Genomic DNA, 20,072 nt, shown 5'->3' on the forward strand with positions numbered 1-20,072 from the left:
TATGTTTATTATAGTGGTGGCGACGTTGGGGGCGGCAGTTTATTGGTAGGTGGCGGCGACATTGTGGGCGGCAGATTAGGGGTTAATAAATATAATGTAGGTGGCGGCGGTGTCCGGAGCGGCAGATTAGGGGTTAATAATATAATGTAGGTGGCGGCGATATCGGGGGCGGCAGATTAGGGGTTAATAAGTGTAAGATTAGGGGTGTTTAGACTCTGGGTTCATGTTAGGGTGTTAGGTGTAGACATAACTTTTATTTCCCCATAGGAATCAATGGGGCTGCTTTTTTGCAGGTGTTAGGTTTTTTTTCCAACCGGCTCTCCCCGTTGATTCATATGGGGAAATCGTGCACGAGCACGTTCAGCCAGCTCACCGCTGACTTAAGCAGCGCTGGTATTAGAGTGAGATGTGGAGCAAAATTTTTCTCTACGCTCACTTTTTTTTGCTGTTAATGCCGGGTTTGTAAAAACCCATAATACCAGCGTTGTCTGTGAGTGGTGAGCATAAACTGCTCGTTGGCACCGCACAGCTTCTAACGCAAAACTCGTAATCTGGGCGACAGTTTGTTAAATATATAAAGAATAATCTATACATCTATCTAAACTCACACTCTGCTTACTGTACTGTGACATAACTCCTGAGTGGGGTAGAATGCTCTGAACTATCACAGTTTGAGACTTTGTAGTTACAACATTATGTTTTAAACACATTCCCCTTTCTTAGTGTGTGTTAGGCTCCTGCAGAAGTGTTAAATACACAGTCAAAGCTGTGCACCCAGAGCTGCCCATACTTTTCAATATGACACTGCAGCCAGTGAGCTAGTCAGAAGAAGTATTCCTCAACCACCAGACTATATATTTACAAACTTTACGGTGATTAAACACATAGTAACAAAATGTAATTCACTTAAAAATAAAATGATCTATAAACAGAGTTTTATTTTTACACATTAAAGGGACACTGAACCCAAATTTTTTCTTTCATGATACAAATAGAGCATGAACTTTTAAGCAACTTTCTAATTTACTCCTAGTATCAAGTTTTCTTTGTTCTCTTGCTATCTTTATTTTAAAAGCAGGAATGTAAATCTTAGCAGCCAGACCATTTTAGGTTCAGCACCATGGATAGCACTTGCTTATTGGAGGCTGACATTTACCCACCAATAAGCAAGCATAACCCAGGTTCTCAACCCAAAATGGGCCGGCTCCTATGCATCACATTCCTGCTTTTTAAATAAAGATAGTAAGAGAACGAAGAAAAATAATAGGAGTAAATTAGAAAGTTGCTTAAAACTGCCTGCTCTATCTGAATCATGAAAGAAAAAATGTGGGTTCAGTGTCCCTTTAAAGGCACAATAAATACTGTACTTATTTTAGAAAAATGATCAGTGTCTCTCCTTATTCTATTTTATAACCTGATAATTGTTTATTTCCATAACCTGGCAAGTGACAGGCTTGTGGTCAAATTACCCAGGATACAAAGGGTCTTTTCCCTGTCTAATACCCAACAGGCGATCAGTATGCAGGCAACAGGCTGCTATTTATTTATAGAAATATCTCAAGCTCCTGCTGCTATGGTTCAATACAGTGTTCTATTGTAAGTAGAATTATTGCTACTTGACTTAGATACAAACATCTCTTTCCTGTCATACACCTGTTTGTGTGATTTTGACTCACATTGTGTAACTGGAGCTTAACATATACATAAAAAATGCAATAACTTATCTTAACCTATGGTGTGGGTGTCCCTGTGTGTATTTAGTTTCTCTGTTTAATTTTTTAATTTGCCTTAGGTCTAAGATAAAAGTGAATCACATATTTTACTAAAGTGTACCACTGTGAGAGATGCCACGTAGAGCACATACCACAGATTGTTTGCTTTTGATGATGTGCACCATAGTAAAAGTTGTGATAAAATTTACTGTAGCAAATGCAGTTTGCCTGGTGTTTTGTGTCTCAATGACGCGAGTCAGATGTATTGTATGAAATCTCATGTTTTCTTCTTAAATGGAAAGAGTCCACAGCTGCATTCATTACTTTTGGGAAATAGGAACCCGGCCACCAGGAGGAGGCAAAGACACCCCAGCCAAAGGCTTAAATACTCCTCCCACTCCCCTCATCCCCCAGTCATTCTTTGCCTTTCGTCCCAGGAGGTTGGCATAGAAGTGTCAGAATTTAATTTGTCTCTTATGGAGAGTAGTACTCTTCGACATGGGACTGGAGTTTTAAGTAATCCTGTCAGTCTCTCGGTGAGGGCTTGGATGAAAGTTAGTCCGGAGATGCAGGGAGAGTCTTTCTGTGAAACCATCCTGACTCATGTTAACAGCTCCTCAAACAATCTGCGTTGTTAAACTTTGCTCCGCTGCCTGCTTTCTTCTCTCAAGTCCATGGCAGAGGCGATGCTACTATTCGTCACACTTGAAGGGCCGTGTTCCTGTTCTACAGCATAGATTCCGGTAAGATCGTTTCATTTTCTTTCTTCGTGAATGTACTGTACTAATGTTTTCCCAAGAGGGTACCACCTTGCGGGACTAACTTAACATAAGTGTCTCAGTGAGTCTCCTTTAGTTTCTTGGAATCAAGGGTTAATATCTCCTGAGGGGGGTTATTGAACAGGGTTTTTTTTAATCATGTTTGTTATGTGTTTCAATCTGCTTATGTGTAGTGTTAAATGGGCTCATGGCTTGGAACATAAAGGCCTTTAGAAGTGACGCGGCCTTATGGTTGGGCGCGCTTTTTTGGACTATACGGTTTACCTTCTGACCGGGCGTGATTACGTTCCGTACTCCATTTCTGCATTCCTGACCATGTGGCGACAGAGAAATTCTAGTTCGCAAGGGTCTGGTGCATAGGAGGTGGTGAGTGCCCCAGCCATTGGGGGTGTCAGGTGCCGTTTTCTTTTGTCTTAAAATAGTCCATATTGCGATATTCTCTATCCAGTTATGGAGGATTCTGATGCTGAGACTGTTCAAATTTCAGACTCGGTTATGGAGGATTCTGAGACTGTTCTAATTTAAGATTTTTCGTCCGGGGAAGAATCCGGATTGGCCTCGTTGACACATGTCACTCAGTTATGTTCGGTGTGCAGTATTAGAGTATCTGGTTTCTCAGGCTCGGGGAATCAAGGGTCAGCTGAGCCATTCCGCCTCTTGGAGTCCTGTCTTCCAAGAGTCGAGTTCCCTACCGCTCCATATTTCTACACATGTGGGTAACCCAAATTATGATTATTCCTCCATGCAGGGCGGCTTGTTCCCCCCGGAGATTGCAGCACGCTTTCGCTTCCACATATTCTTGGCAATTATACGTCTGCAGAGTCCAGACGTTTATGCACGATTGTGCTCGTGCCCTATTGTCCCGGGCTTACCGCCTTGGTGAGGGTCTGTACAGTTCCCTGTGGGTGTAACTGTCCCTGAGTGTTGTGCCTTTCGTTACAGAGTGGCACGCCTTCACGTCTTACTCAGACATCTTTTTCAGTTATTAAATGATCCTATCCTTTTCGGATACAGGATTTTTTTTGGGGGGTTGCAGCTGCAGCTATTGCACATCGACTGGGTACTGTCTAGCTGTGTTTCTGAGACTTTTGGTCTTCCTTTGTGGTCTCCATGTTGGGTCTCCTTTTAGGGGCCTGGGAGATGTTTGTTCCCTGTTAGGGACACTGGGCGTGGTCTCCTTGGGTTTGCTTGGGGTTCCTCCCGGAACTGGGGTTGGTTTGCCCCCTTTTCTCCCTGTGATCATCCGTTTATATGGAGGTTATGTGGAGACAAGCCTTTGCTCGAGTGGTTTTGTCCACAAGGTATCCCCTTGTCTTATTGTCCTGAGGCTGTTGGTGAGTCTAGAAGCTCTAGCGTCGTCGTACGACTTTTACAGCCTTGGCTCCTTTGGAGAGTGAGATTTCGGCAAGGGGTGGTGTCTATCTTAGGTCGGGACTTGCGAGTTTTTCTCGTTATCCGGGTTGCTCTGAATTTTGCGTTAGTATCACCTGTGGTATGGTTTGTTATTCAGACAGGGTGTTAAGTTTGCAGGTATGGTTTGTCTAAGCAATTGGGGATTCGGACCTGTTCTTCCTGAAGCGTCCGGTTGCTGAGTTTCATTCAGCACTTTCCCTTGTGGATCCCTTTGGGGGTTGTTCCCGGTTCTATAGGCTCCAGGGTTGGTTCAGGGTTTTCCAGTTCCTGGAAACTTGGGCTATGTCTTTTTACTCGGATACTTGATCTGGTCTTGGTTGGCCAGGTTTTCTGAGTGCAGTTGCTCATTGGGCTTGTTTTGCACCTTAGGCGGTTTCCCTTAGTCAGTTTGATGTAGTATCCATTGAATTTACTGCTCTGTAGGTGAATGGACTTGCAGTGTCACTGCTGCTACTATTGCACATTGGTTGCGTGTTAGCAGGCTAGTTTTTAGGGGAATCACTTTCTCAGGGCTTCTGAGTTGGGGATTGCTCTCTCTTTTAACCTGTGGTTTTGTGACTGGTGGAAGATGCTGCCTTTTAGCCCTTTCTCCCTTCTTGGGTGAGAGCTTAGTCTCCTTTGTATGGAGATGTGGTCCCTTTCTTAAGGCTTCTCCTGGATCCGGAGATGGGACCTGTGAGCTTCCCTAGCTGAGAGGGATATTCTCTCTGGGTTGTTACGTTCCATTTGGACCGTGTTGAGACTAAGTTGGACCTTTTTGCTAGATCCTTTGGGTCTACGGTCCTGTTGTCTGTTCTAAGGAGTCAGGTTGCTCATGTGCTCTGTTGGATTGGCTGTGGCCATTCTTACGCTCGTATTGAGCTGGTTTTGGGGTTCTTCTGTTCCTCTGTTTCAGACCGGCCGTTGCTGGGACTGGCCTGTCTGGGTGTGGGTTCTGAGAGATGTTGTCATCTCCAGGATCTCGGTGGGTATAGTAGCTAGTTAGCTCCCTATGCTTACATGCAGAGGGTCTAGGATTGCTCCACCTCGGGTTCTGGGTGTCACTTCTCTTTCTTGGGGGACCTTGTGGAGGTTATTTTTCCCTTCTTTTTTTTTTTGTAAGACCTGTGGTAGGTCTGGCGGCTTGGATTGCCTTGAGTGTGCCCTCTGTCTGGAAGTTGTCTTTTGCAATCTGTTCTTTTGCAATCTGTTCTTTTGCTGGCCGCTTTTGCTCACAGCAAGTATTCTCTGTCATCCTGAGGATGGCGGCATGTTCTTGACTCATGGTTTTTCGTCTGGGCCTGTTACATGTTTCTCTTGTTAAGTGTATCCAGTCCACGGATCATCCATTACTTGTGGGATATTCTCCTTCCCAACAGGAAGTTGCAAGAGGATCACCAACAGCAGAGCTGCTATATAGCTCCTCCCCTCACTGCCATACCCAGTCATTCTCTTGCAACTCTCAACTAAGATGGAGGTCGTAAGAGGACTGTTGTGTTTTATACTTATACAGTTTATTTCTTCAATCAAAAGTTTGTTATTTTTAAATGGTACCGGAGTGTACTGTTTATCTCAGGCAGTATTTAGAAGAAGAATCTGCCTGTGTTTTCTATGATCTTATCAGAAGTAACTAAGATCCTTTGCTGTTCTCACATATTCTGAGGAGTGAGGTAACTTCAGAGGGGGAATAGCGTGCAGGTTTTCCTGTAATAAGGTATGTGCAGTTAAAATATTTTTCTAGGGATGGAATTTGCTAGAAAATGCTGCTGATACCGAAGTAATGTAAGTAAAGCCTTAAATGCAGTGATAGCGACTGGTATCAGGCTTATTAATAGAGATACATACTCTTATAAAAGTGTATTTTAAAACGTTTGCTGGCATGTTTAATCGTTTTTTTTTAGATATGTTTGGTGATAAAACTTATTGGGGCCTAGTTTTTTCCACATGGCTGGCTTGAATTTTGCCTAGAAACAGTTCCCTGAGGCTTCCCACTGTGGTAATATGAGTGGGAGGGGCCTATTTTGGCGTTTTTTTTGCACAGCAAAAATTACAGACACAGACATCCAGCTTCTTCCTGCATGATCCATGACTTCTCTGAAGGGCTCAAAAGGCTTCAAAAGTCGTATTGAGGGAGGTAAAAAGCCACAGTAGAGCTGTGGCAGTTGTTGTGACTGTTTAAAAAACGTTTTTGTCATTTGTTATTCCGTTTTTGGTATTAAGGGGTTAATCATCCATTTGCAAGTGGGTGCAATGCTCTGCTAACTTATTACATACACTGTAAAAATTTTGTTAGTGTAACTGCATTTTTTCACTGTTATTTCAAAATTTGGGAAAATTTGTGTTTCTTAAAGGCGCAGTAACGTTTTTTTATATTGCTTGTAAACTTGTTTTAAAGTGTTTTCCAAGCTTGCTAGTCTCATTGCTAGTCTGTTTAAAAGATGAAAATTTACCTGACGGAGTCCAGGTTATCAAAACTTCTAAATGCTTGCCGTGTCCTTCATTCCATTCCACGCCCGTCAGTGGCTCAGTGCATGGAAGTAATCGGCTTAATGGTAGCGGCAATGGACATAGTGCCATTTGCGCGCCTGCATCTCAGACCGCTGCAATTATGCATGCTAAGTCAGTGGAATGGGGATTACTCAGATTTGTCCCCTCTACTAAATCTGGATCAAGAGACCAGAGATTCTCTTCTCTGGTGGCTTTCTCGGGTCCATCTGTCCAAGGGTATGACCTTTCGCAGGCCAGATTGGACGATTGTAACAACAGATGCCAGCCTTCTAGGTTGGGGTGCAGTCTGGAACTCCCTGAAGGCTCAGGGATTGTGGACTCAGGAGGAGAAACTCCTCCCAATAAATATTCTGGAGTTAAGAGCAATATTCAAGGCTCTTCTAGCTTGGCCTCAGTTAGCAACACTGAGGTTCATCAGATTTCAGTCGGACAACATCACGACTGTGGCTTACATCAACCATCAAGGGGGAACCAGAAGTTCCCTAGCGATGTTAGAAGTCTCAAAGATAATTCGCTGGGCAGAGTCTCACTCTTGCCACCTGTCAGCGATCCACATCCCAGGCGTAGAGAACTGGAAGGTGGATTTTCTAAGTCGTCAGACTTTTCATCCGGGGGAGTGGGAACTCCATCCGGAGGTGTTTGCTCAACTGGTCCATTGTTGGGGCAAACCAGAACTGGATCTCATGGCGTCTCGCCAGAACGCCAAGCTTCCTTGTTACGGATCCAGGTCCAGGGACCCGGGAGCAACGCTGATAGATGCTCTAGCAGCTCCTTGGTTCTTCAACCTGGCCTATGTGTTTCCACCGTTTTCTCTGCTCCCTCGACTGATTGCCAAAATCAAACAGGAGAGAGCATCAGTGATTCTGATGGCGCCTGCGTGGCCACGCAGGACCTGGTATGCAGACCTAGTGGACATGTCATCTCTTCCACCATGGACTCTGCCTCTGAGGCAGGACCTTCTAATACAAGGTCCTTTCAATCATCCAAATCTAATTTCTCTGAGACTGACTGCATGGAGATTGAACGCTTGATTCTATCAAGGCATGGCTTCTCCGAGTCAGTCATTGATACCTTAATACAGGCTCGGAAGCCTGTCACCAGGAAAATCTACCATAAGATATGGCGTAAATAGCTTTATTGGTGTGAATCCAAGAGTTACTCATGGAGTAAGGTTAGGATTCCTAGGATATTGTCCTTTCTCCAAGAGGGTTTGGACAAAGGCTTATCAGCTAGTTCTTTAAAAGGACAGATCTCTGCTCTGTCTATTCTTTTGCACAAGCGTCTGGCAGAAGTTCCAGACGTTCAGGCATTTTGTCAGGTTTGGTTAGGATTAAGCCTGTGTTTAAAACTGTTGCTCTCCCGTGGAGCTTAAACTTGGTTCTTAAAGTTCTTCAGGGAGTTCCGTTTGAACCCCTTCATTCCATTGATATTAAACTTTTATCTTGGAAAGTTCTGTTTTTGATGGCTATTTCCTCGGCTCGAAGAGTCTCTGAGTTATCTGCCTTACATTGTGATTCTCCTTATCTGATTTTTCATTCAGACAAGGTAGTTCTGCGTACCAAACCTGGGTTTTTACCTAAGGTGGTTTCTAACAGGAATATCAATCAAGAGATTGTTGTTCCATCATTGTGTCCTAATCCTTCTTCAAAGAAGGAACGTCTTTTGCATAATCTGGACGTAGTCCGTGCCTTGAAGTTTTACTTACAGGCTACTAAAGATTTTCGTCAAACATCTGCCCTGTTTGTCGTTTACTCTGGACAGAGGAGAGGTCAAAAAGCTTCGGCAACCTCTCTCTCCTTTTGGCTTCGGAGCATAATACGCTTAGCCTATGAGACTGCTGGACAGCAGCCCCCCTGAAAGGATTACAGCTCATTCTACTAGAGCTGTGGCTTCCACCTGGGCCTTTAAAAATGAGGCCTCTGTTGAACAGATTTGCAAGGCTGCGACTTGGTCTTCGATTCACACCTTTTCAAAATTTTACAAATTTGACACTTTTGCTTCTTCGGAAGCTGTTTTTGGGAGAAAGGTTCTACAGGCAGTGGTTCCTGCCTTGTCCCTCCCATCATCCGTGTACTTTAGCTTTGGTATTGGTATCCCACAAGTAATGGATGATCCGTGGACTGGATACACTTAACAAGAGAAAACATAATTTATGCTTACCTGATAAATTTATTTCTCTTGTAGTGTATCCAGTCCACGGCCCGCCCTGTCCTTTTAAGGCAGGTCTAAATTTTAATTTACAGTCACCACTGCACCCTATGGTTTCTCCTTTCTCGTCTTGTTTCGGTCGAATGACTGGATATGGCAGTGAGGGGAGGAGCTATATAGCAGCTCTGCTGTGGGTGATCCTCTTGCAACTTCCTGTGGGGAAGGAGAATATACCACAAGTAATGGATGATCCGTGGACTGGATACACTACAAGAGAAATAAATTTATCAGGTAAGCATAAATTATGTTTTTTTTGTTGCGGAATACTTCTGTCTTCCCAGTTCGGACTATGTGAAGACTCCTTCTTCTGTTGTCTTTTGGTGCTTTTGCACGACGTTTGAGAGAAAGTTTTCTCTGTTTCTATGCCCGGTCCTATACCTCCGGTTTCTCCTGGTCTAGGCGTAGTCTCCCCTTGTCTGTCGGGACCCATTTGGGCCCTTGTGAGCTGGGCTTGCTCTTGGGGGTTTCCTTAATGGATTTGGGACCTTTCATTTTTTTCTTTCAGTTCTCCTGATCCTATCCCTTTGGGAGTTTAGGCTAGTGTTCCCTTCTTTAGTGAAGGGTGAGTGGTGAGGGACCGACTGTTGGGCAACGGTGTCTCCTGGAGGCCTGTTGGCTCAGTTGATTCCGATTTTGTGGTCTCTAGCTAGGCTCTAGACTACCTGCGGGTCAGTGTCCTTGGGGCTTTTCCTTTTAAAGTTTTCTCGGATTCGGACAAAGCTGTTTTTTTTTTTTTGTGGGCAGTGGTTTCAGGCTTGGTGCTCTCAGAATGGGCTGCCTAATGTACCCTCCCGTCTCAGCATTCAGTGTCCTCTAGCTTGAGTATTGTTTTCCCAAAAGTAATGAATGCAGCTGTGGACTCTTTCCATTTAAGAAGAAAAACATAAATTATGCTTACCTGATAATTTTCTTTTCTTCTGATGGAGTCCACAGCTCCCCACCCGTAATTTTTTATGTGGGGCGTCTTTATTTTATTCTTCTGGCACCTTTCACCCTGATATTCTTCTACTGTTCCTTGTTCCTCGGCAGAATGACTGGGGAATGAGGGGAGTGGGAGGAGTATTTAAGCCTTTGGCTGGGGTATCTTTGCCTCTTCCTGGTGGCCAGGTTCTTATTTCCCAAAAGTAATGAATGCAGCTGTGGACTCTTTCCATCTGAAGAAAAGGAAATTATCAGGTAAGCATAATTTATGTTTTTTGGCTCCTGATTGCTTCAGATAGACATAAGATTAACATTATATATAGCACATGTGTTGTCCTCATGTGTGACAGTTATCTAACAGTTTAGATTCACTGCATCTACAATCAGTAACAGCGGTTATACAATAAAATCATGTGAAATAAATGTTTCTATTATAATATTTTTCTGGTTGATAAATCCAAGACACATTTGTGAAGATCTCTGATGTGCACAGTTGCTTTACAGTTTAGTTACTATGGATGAAATCAATACTAATGTATTTAGGGGAATACTTGCTGCTGTGAAACACTAGGGCTGCTCGCTCTTGTATCTAAAGTCTCTACTAATCACTTTACTGTCACTACTTGTAAAAATGCAGCCTTGTGGGTAACTGTCGCTACAGTTCTATGTAAAAGGCCATCTCATGTGTTTATTGCTTGTGTATCTCGCTACAGGCAGTATGGGCACTGGGTAACATCGCAGGAGACAGCACCGTATGCAGGGACTATGTACTAGACTGTAACATCCTGCCTCCTCTATTACAGTAAGTATTGCGTGTGACTTTACATGGTTTTAGATGAGACCGGACTCATCACACATCAGTACTGAACTTTTTAAACTCATGTATCCCCTCACTTTATAGCAGATGTGGTGTCTACCTTACTAGGTGAGGACAAGGAAATGTATAAATGGGTCCATAGTAAAGTGTAGTTAAAGTTCACCAACCATCAAGCTCCTGGGCGGTAGACCATAACTTCATAAGATTTTAAAGGCCTCTTAGACTAAGCTGGATCTGTTATATCCTTAATGGGCTGTACTGAACATGAAGATGAAGTATTTATTTTTAAGACATTTTGTATTTGTCTATGAAAAAGTATTTATAGAGGATTTTTATGTTTACTACTTTTTGTTTTTTATTTTCATAGGTATTGGGTTTAATTTTTTTTATTTTTGATTATTTTTTTCTGTCATTTTAGAGTTTATTTTTTGTAATTTTAGATTATTATTTTTTAATTTAATGATAGGTTTTATTTAAGTGTAACTTTGTATTGGGGTTAATTTAGGGGGTGTTCGGTTAGGGGGCTTAGTAATTAAATGTTATTTGCGTTGTGGGGGTTTGGCAGTTGAGGAGTTAATAGGTTAATTAGGTTTATTGCAATGTGGGGGTTTGGCGGTTTATGGGGTTAATAGGTTAAGTAGGTTTATTGCGATATGGGGGTTTGGCGGTTTAGGGGTTAAATTTTTTATTTTATTGTTTTTATTGAAAAATTCAAAATTACAGCAATGAAGAAATAGGGGTTAATATTTTAATTATAGATTGTAAGTTCTAGATTGTACGTTCCCACTGGAATAAGGCCCTCAATCCCTCATGTATGTGTTTGTAAATTTTGTCCTGTATCTTACAAGTCTTGTATTGTTTTATTTAAATGAATTGTATCCATGGACAGCGCTGCGGAATATGTTGGCGCTTAATAAATAAAGTATAATAATAATAATAATTATGTTATTTGTGGATTAGGGGTTAATTACTTTATTATTTTGCGATGTTGGCGGTTTCGGTGTTTAATACTTTGTGCGGGAGGTTAGTTTTTTTTTTGTTATACTTCGTGCGGGCGGTTATTTTTTTTTTATTTCTTGCAGGCGGTTCCGTGTTTTTTAGTTATTTCGTGCAGGGGTTTCCGTGTTTGTTTTTTTAAGGCTTTGGGTTTGCCTACGCTGCATTTAGGTGGATTAATTTGGCTGCGCGCGCAGCCAACATTCTTTTGGCTGCCTCGCTCAGCCAACATTCCTTTGAGGATGCATGCACAACTGGCGACACGGACGGACGCGTTACAAATGCTATTATAGTATTAGATTATTATTATAAGGTATTTGTAGAGTGCCAACAGATTCTGCAGCGCTATGAACATAGGTGGTATACAAAATAACATTTACAGGGGTCAAGTGGGTACATGGCCCTTCCGAGAGTTGCACTGTTGTAGTCGGCTCTTATGAATGTGAACTACAAACAGCTGGGCTCATTGCAATTGTGTGTCCCTTTTTACCAAGAGAACTAAGGGAATTGCCATTATCAGCTACTCACCTGCTGCATTAGCTTCTGATACTTTCAGGTTAAATGTAATCTACTTTCAGGCAAACATAAGTTTTCGACATGCTGCTTTTTCATATGTATGATGAGATAAACAGTGTCTGTCTCATATATAGTCAGCATGTGAAACTCATATGTACAAATATCTGATTTTCCGAAGACTGTTACACAATCTGACTATGAAGAGTGACAATTCTAATGTTTTGTATTCTCCTTCAGGCTACTCTCTAAACAGAACAGACTCACAATGACCCGAAATGCCGTCTGGGCTTTGTCAAACCTGTGTCGAGGCAAAAACCCCCCTCCTGAATTTGCCAAGGTATGTTTACAGCATAAATAATGAATAAAACGTGGTTGCAAATGTTTATATGTATATGACACACACATATCTCCATTTACACATGTAACTGTAATATATATATACATACAGTATCCCACAAAAGTGAGTACACCCCTCACATTTTTGTAAATATATTATTATATCTTTTCATGTGACAACACTGAATAAATGACACTTTGCTACAATGTAAAGTAGTGAGTGTACAGCCTGTATAACAGTGTAAATTTACTATCCCCTCAAAATAACTCAACACACAGCCATTAATGTCTAAACCGTTGACAACAAAAGTGAGTACACCCGTAAGTGGAAATGTCTGAATTGGGCCCAACGTGTCAATATTTTTTGTGGCCACCATTATTTTCCAGCACTGCCTTAACCCTCTTGGGTATAGAGTTCACCAGAGCTTCACAGGTTGTCACTGGAATCCTCTTCCACTCCTCCATGATGACATCACAGAGCTGGTGGTTGTTAGAGACCTTACGCTCCCCCACCTTCCGTTTGAGGATGCCCCACAGATGCTCAATAAGTTTAGGTCTGGAGACATGCTTGGCCAATCCATCACCTTTACCCTCAGCTTCTTTAACAAAGTACTTGTCGTCTTGGAGGTGTGTTTGGGGTCCTTATCATGTTGGAATACTGCCCTGCGGCCCAGTCTCAGAAGGGAGGAGATCATTCTCTGCTTCAGTATGTCACAGTACATGTTGATATTGATGGTTCCCTCAATGAACTGTAGCTCCCCAGTGTCGGCAGCACTCATGCAGGCCAAGACCATGACACTCCCACCACCATGCTTGACTGTAGGCAAGACAGACTTGTCTTTGTACTCCTCACCTGGTTGCTGCTCCACACGCTTGACACGTGCATCATCTTTAGAAGAGGCTTCCTTCTGGGACAACAGCCATGCAGACCAATTTGATGCAGTATGCGGCGTATGGTCTGAGCACTGACAGGCTGACCCCTTCAACCTCTGCAGCAATGCTGGCAGCACTCATACGTCTATTTCCCAAAGACAACCTCTGGATATGATGCTGAGCATGTGCACTCAACTTCTTTGGTTGACCATGGCGAGGCCTCTTCTGAGTGGAAACCTGTCCTGTGAAACCACTGTATGGTCTTGCCCACCGTTGCTGCAGCTCAGTTTCAGGGTCTTGGCAATCTTCTTATAGCCTAGGCCATCTTTATGTAGAGCAACAATTATTTTTTCTTTTGCATGATGTACAGAGTCCATGGATTCATCCTTACTTGTGGGATATTGTTCTTCCTAACAGGAAGTAGCAAAGAGAGCACCACAGCAGAGCTGTCTATATAGCTCCCCCCTTAACTCCACCCCCCAGTCATTCTCTTTGCTGGCTCTAAGCTGGAAGGGTAAAGAGAAGAGGTGTTAAACTGTTAGTTTTTATTTTCTCTTCAATCAAGAGTTTGTTATTTTTAAATGGTACCGGTGCTGTACTATTTACTCTCAGGCAGGACATAGATGAAGATTTCTGCCTAGAGGATGATGATCTTAGCATTTGTAACTAAGGTCCACTGCTGTTCCCACAGAAGCTGAGGAGTATAGGAAAACTTCAGTGTGAGGAACGGTTTCTTGCTATGCAGCAATGAGGTATGTTCAGTCATATTTTCTGCAGAGACTGTGTTAACTCAGAAAGGCTGACAGTGTCCCCATTAGGGGAAGGGGAAGCAGTAATCCTAGTGTTATCAGAGGTTTTACTAGCTTGCATAAAGGGTTAATTTTTTGTGGGCACTTAGTTTATGTGAATTTGGGAGAAACGTTTTTGTGTCTGGGAGTAACGTTTTCAGTTTTATGGGACATTTGCTTGAGGGTTCTTTGGGGTTGTTTATAACCAACATGGCTTTCAGGCAGGGTTTGTTAGTTTTGTGTAGGCCCCAGCAACATCGAGTGAGGTGGGCGGGGCCTATTTTTGCGCCTCAGTTGCGCACTTACAAGCAGCAAGCAACTTCTCCTGAGGTCTTGATAGTCTTCTGAGGACTAATTGAAGCTTTGAACCACCATATTATCGTTTTCTAAGGGCAGGTAGGGCCACAGCAGAGCTGTGGCAAGGTGCTTTAGGGGTTTTTAACCGGTTTTAGACAATTATCAATCCGTTTTTTTCATTTGGGGGTCTATTGCTTATTTACTTGTGGTGCAATCCTTCTAAAGCTTAGTGGGTACACTGTTAAAATTTCGGAATTTTTGAAGAAATTTTAACCTGTTTTGCATTTTGTGTATGCCTTTTTTTTTCTCTTAAAGGTACAGTACCGTTTTTGCAAATTGTGTTTTTTTCATTAAATAAAGTGTTTTCCAAGCTTGCTTGCTTCATTACTAGCCTGTTAAACATGTCTGACACTGAGGAAACTCATTGTTCAATTTGTTTAGAAGCCATTGTGGAACCCCCTCTAAGAATGTGTCCCAATTGTACTTATATTTCTCCAACATAGGTGTGTCCGGTCCACGGCGTCATCCTTACTTGTGGGATATTCTCTTCCCCAACAGGAAATGGCAAAGAGCCCAGCAAAGCTGGTCACATGATCCCTCCTAGGCTCCGCCTTCCCCAGTCATTCTCTTTGCCGTTGTACAGGCAACATCTCCACGGAGATGGCTTAGAGTTTTTTGGTGTTTAAATGTAGTTTTTATTCTTCAATCAAGAGTTTGTTATTTTAAAATAGTGCTGGTATGTACTATTTACTCTGAAACAGGAAAGAGATGAAGATTTCTGTTTGTAAGAGGAAAATGATTTTAGCAAACCGTTACTAAAATCGATGGCTGTTTCCCACACAGGACTGTTGAGAGGAATTAACTTCAGTTGGGGGAAACAGTGAGCAGACTTTTGCTGCTTGAGGTATGACACATTTCTAACAAGACTCGGTAATGCTGGAAGCTGTCATTTTCCCTATGGGAACCGGTAAGCCATTTTCTTTGTTTAAGTAAAAGAATAAAGGGCTTCATTAGGGCTTAAAAAACTGGTAGACATTTTTCTGGGCTAAAACGATTACTTTACTAAGTATATTTGGCAGATTATTACCTTTTAATAGTTGTTAAATCTTGGGGATTGTTTTAATAAAAACGGCAGGCACTGTATTGGACACCTTTTTCACTGGGGGCCTTTTCTAGTCATAGACAGAGCCTCATTTTCGCGCCTCTAATGCGCAGTTGTTTTTGGAAAGCATGGCATGCAGATGCATGTGTGAGGAGCTAAGAACCACTGAAAAAGCTTATAGAAGGCATCATTTTGGTATCGTATTCCCCTCTGGGCTTGGTTGGGTCTCAGCAAAGCAGATACCTGGGACTGTATAGGGGTTAAATGTAAAAACGGCTCCGGTTCCGTTATTTTAAGGGTTAAAGCTTTCAAATTTGGTGTGCAATACTTTTAAGGCTTTAAGTTACTGTGGTGAAATTTTGGTGAAATTTGAACAATTCCTCATACTTTTTCACATATTCAGTAATAAAGTGTGTTCAGTTTAAAATTTAAAGGGACAGTAACGGTTTTATTGTAAAACGTTTTTTTGTGCTTTGTTAACAAGTTTAAGCCTGTTTAACATGTCTGAACCATCAGATAACGATGTTCTATATGTATGAAAGCCAATGTGTCTCCCCATTTAAATATATGTGATATATTTGTGTCATAATGTCCAAACAAAGTAGGGATAATAATGCCATAGATATTATATTGCCCAAGATGATTCCTCTAATGAGGGGAGTAAGCATGGTACTGCATCATCCCCTTCTGTGTCTACACCAGTTTTGCCCACACAAGAGGCCCCTAGTACATCTAGTGCGCCAATACTTATTACCATACAACAATTAATGGCTATAATGGATAATTCTATTGCATGCATTTTTTTCCAAAATGCCTACTTATCAGAGAAAGCGTGATTGCTCTGTTTTAAACACTGAGGAGCAAGAGGACGCTGATGATATCTTTTCTGACATACCCTCAACACCTATCTGAAGGGGCCAGGAGGGAGGTTTTGTCTGAGGGGAGAAATTTCAGATTCAGGGAAAATTTCTCAACAAGCAGAACCTGATATTGTAACTTTTAAATTTAAATTTCAACATCTCCACGCACTACTTAAGGAGGGTATTATCTACTCTGGATGATTGTGACAATTTGGTCATTCCAGAGAAATTAGGTAAGATGGACAAGTTCCTAGAGGTTCCGGTGCCCCCCGATGTTTTTCCTATACCCAAGCGGGTGGCGGACATAGTAAATAAGGAGTGGGAAAGGCCCGGCATACCCTTTGTCCTCCCCTATATTTAAGAAATTAGTTTCCTATAGTCGACCCCAGAAAGGACTTATAGCATACAGTCCCCAAGGTCGAGGGGGCGGTTTCTACTCTAAACAAACGCACTTCTATTCCTATAGAAGATAGTTGTGCTTTCAAGATCCTATGGATTAAAGGTTAGAGGGTTTGCTTAAAAAGATGTTTGTTCAGCAAGGTTACCTTCTACAACCAATTTCATGCATTGTTCCTGTCACTACAGCTGCGTGTTTCTGGTTCGAAGAACTAGAAAAGTCGCTTAATAAAGAATCTTCGTACGAGGAGGTTTTGGACAGAGTTCAAGCTCTTAAATTGGCTAACTCTTTTTTATTTTAGATGCCGCTTTGCAATTAGCTAGATTAGCGGCGAATAATTCAGGGTTTGCTATCGTGGCGCGCAGAGCGCTTTTGCTTAACATCCCTTTCAAGGGTAAAACACTGTTTGGCCCTGACTTGAAAGAGATTATTTCAGACCTCACTGGGGGAAAGGGCCACGCCCTCCCACAGGATAGGTCTTTTTAAGGCTAAAAATAAGCCAAATTTTCGTCCCTTTCGCAGAAACGGACCAGCCTCAAATTCTACACCCTCTAAGCAAGAGGGTAATACTTCTCAAACCAAGCCAGCCTGGAGGCCGATGCAAGGCTGGAAAAAGGGTAAGCAGGCCAAGTCACCTGCCACTGTTACCAAAACAGCATGAAGTGTTGGCCCCCGATCAGGGAAGGATCTGGTGGGGGGCAGACTTTCTCTCTTTGCTCAGGTTGGGGCAAGAGATGTTCAGGATCCTTGGGCGCTAGAAATAGTTTCTCAAGGTTATCTCCTGGAATTCAGGGAACTACTCCCAAGGGGAAGGTTCCACGGGTCTCAATTATCTTCGAACAGGCATTCTTACACTGTGTAGAAGACCTGTTAAGCATGGGAGTGATTCATCCTGTTCCATTAGGAGAACAAGGGATGGGTTTTTACTCCAACCTGTTCATAATTCCCAAATAAGAGGGAACATTCAGACCTATTTTAGATCTCAAGATTCTAAACAAGTTTCTAAGGGTTTCATCATTCAAAATGGAAACCATTTGAACGATCCTTTCTACCATCCAGGAAGGTCAATTCATGACCACGGTGGACTTAAAGGATGCGTACCTACGTATTCCTATCCACAAGGAACATTTTCGGTTCCTAAGGTTCGCCTTTCTGGACAAGCATTACCTGTGGCACTTCCATTCGGATTAGCCACTGCTCCAAGGATTTTCACAAGGGTACTAGGGTCCCTTCTAGCGGTGCTAAGACCAAGGGACATTGCAGTAGTACCTTACTTGGACGACATCCTGATTCAGGTGTCGTCTCTGTCAAAAGCAAGGGCTCATACGGACATTGTCCTAGCCTTTCTCAGATCTCACAGGTGGAAAGTGAACATAGAAAAAAGTTCTCTGTCCCCGTCAACAAGAGTTCCCTTCTTGGGAACAATAATAGTTTCCTTAGAAATGAAGGTTTTTCTGACAGAGGCCAGAAAATAAAAACTTCTAAGCTCTTGTCAGGTACTTCATTCTGTTCTTATTCCTTCCATAGCGCAGTCCATGGAAGTAATAGGGTTGATGGTTGCGGCAATGGACATAGTTCCTTTTGCACGAATTCATCTAAGACCATTGCACCTGGGCATGCTCAGACAGTGGAATGGGGATTATACAGTCTTGTCTCCGACGATACAAGTAGATCAAATAACCAGAGATTCACTCCGTTGGTGGCTGACCCTGGACAACCTGTCACAGGGAATGAGCTTCCGCAGACCAGAATAGGTCATTGTCACGACCGACGCCAGTGTGGTGGGCTGGGACGCGGTCTGGGAACCCCTGAAAACTCAGGGTCTATGGTTTCGGGAAGACTCTCTTCTCCCGATAAACATAATGGAACTGAGAGCGATATTCAATGCTCTCAAGGCTTGGCCTAGACTAGCAAGGGCCAAATTCATAAGGTTTCAATCAGTCATCATGACGACTGTTACATATATCAACCATCAGGGGGTAACAAGGAGTTCCCTGGCGATGGAGGAGCATCCGGGGGAGTGGGAACTCCATCTGGAAATCTTTCCCCAAATAACTCAATTATGGGGCATTCCAGACTTGGTTCTGATGGCCTCTCGTCAGAACTTCATGGTCCCTTGTTACGGGTCCAAATCCAGGGATCCCAAGGCGACTCTATTAGATACAATAGTAGCACCTTGGATCTTCAACCTAGCTTATGTATTCCCACCGTTTCCTCTCATTCCCAGGCTGGTAGCCAGGATCAATCTGGAGAGGGCTTCGGTGACCTTGATAGTTCCTGTGTGGCCACGCAGGACTTGGTATGCAGACCTGGTGAATGTGTCATCGGCTCCACCATGGAAGCTACCTTTGAGACAGGACCTTCTTATTCAGGGTCCATTTGAACATCCGAATCTGGTTTTCCTCCAACTGACTGCTTGGAGTTTGAACGCTTGATTTTATCAAAGCGTGGGTTTTCAGATTCTGTAGTAGATACTCTTATTCAGGCTAGAAAGCCTGTAACTAGAAAAATTTACCATAATATATGGAAAAAATATATCTGTTGGTGTGAATCTAAAGGATTCCCATGGAACAAGATAAAAATTCCTAAGTTTCTTTCCTTTCTACAAGAAGGTTTGGAGAAAGGATTTTCTGCGAGTTCTCTGAAGGGACAGATCTCTGCTTATCTGTTTTACTTCACAAAAGGCTGGCAGCTGTGCCAGACGTTTAAGCGTTTGTTCAGGCTCTGGTTAGAATCAAGCCTGTTTACAGACCTTTGACTCTTCCCTGGAGTCTTAATCTAGTTCTTTCAGTTCTTCAAGGGGTTCCGTTTGAACCCTTACATTCCATAGATATTAAGTTATTATCTTGGAAAGTTTTGTTTTAGGTTGCAATTTCTTCTGCTAGAAGAGTTTCTGAGTTATCTGCTCTGCAGTGTTCTCCGCCCTATCTGGTCCATGCAGATAAGGTGGTTTTTACGTACTGAGCCTGGTTTTCTTCCGAAGGTTGTTTCCAACAAAAATATTAACCAGGAGATACTTGTACCTTCTTTGTGTCCGAATCCAGTTTCATAGAAGGAACGTTTGTTACACAATTTGGACGTTGTCCGTGCTCTAAAATTCTATTTAGATGCTACAAAGGATTTCAGACAAACATCTTCCTTGTTTGTTGTTTATTCTGGTAAAAGGAGAGGTCAAAAAGCAACTTCTACCTCTCTATCTTTTTGGCTTAAAAGCATCATCAGATTGGCTTATGAGACTGCCGGACGGCAGCCTCCTGAAAGAATCACAGCTCATTCCACTAGGGCCGTGGCTTCCACATGGGCCCTTTTAAGAACGAGGCTTCTGTTGATCAGATATGTAAGGCAGCGACTTGGTCTTCACTGCACACTTTTACCAAATTTTAAAAATTTGATACTTTTGCTTCTTCTGAGGCTATTTTTGGGAGAAAGGTTTTGCAAACCGTGGTGCCTTCCATCTAGGTGACCTGATTTGCTCCCTCCCATCATCCGTGTCCTAAAGCTTTGGTATTGGTTCCCACAAGTAAGGATGACGCCGTGGACCGGACACACCTATGTTGGAGAAAACAGAAT

At 42.7% G+C, this 20,072-nt stretch overlaps 1 protein-coding gene across 4 annotated transcripts in view; it reads left to right on the forward strand.

Annotated features, from left to right (window-relative positions):
- The window catches only part of KPNA1 (karyopherin subunit alpha 1), a 244,350-nt gene that overhangs the window by 152,723 nt on the left and 71,555 nt on the right, over positions 1-20,072 (forward strand). For all 4 annotated transcript variants that reach the window (XM_053705809.1, XM_053705810.1, XM_053705808.1 and 1 more), the window contains 2 exons: positions 10,234-10,322; positions 12,087-12,186. In XM_053705809.1, the coding sequence (XP_053561784.1) occupies positions 10,234-10,322; positions 12,087-12,186 (189 nt within the window). The remainder of the gene's footprint in view (positions 1-10,233; positions 10,323-12,086; positions 12,187-20,072) is intronic.

Source organism: Bombina bombina, chromosome 3, assembly GCF_027579735.1.
Source record: "Bombina bombina isolate aBomBom1 chromosome 3, aBomBom1.pri, whole genome shotgun sequence".
Taxonomy (NCBI): domain Eukaryota; kingdom Metazoa; phylum Chordata; class Amphibia; order Anura; family Bombinatoridae; genus Bombina; species Bombina bombina.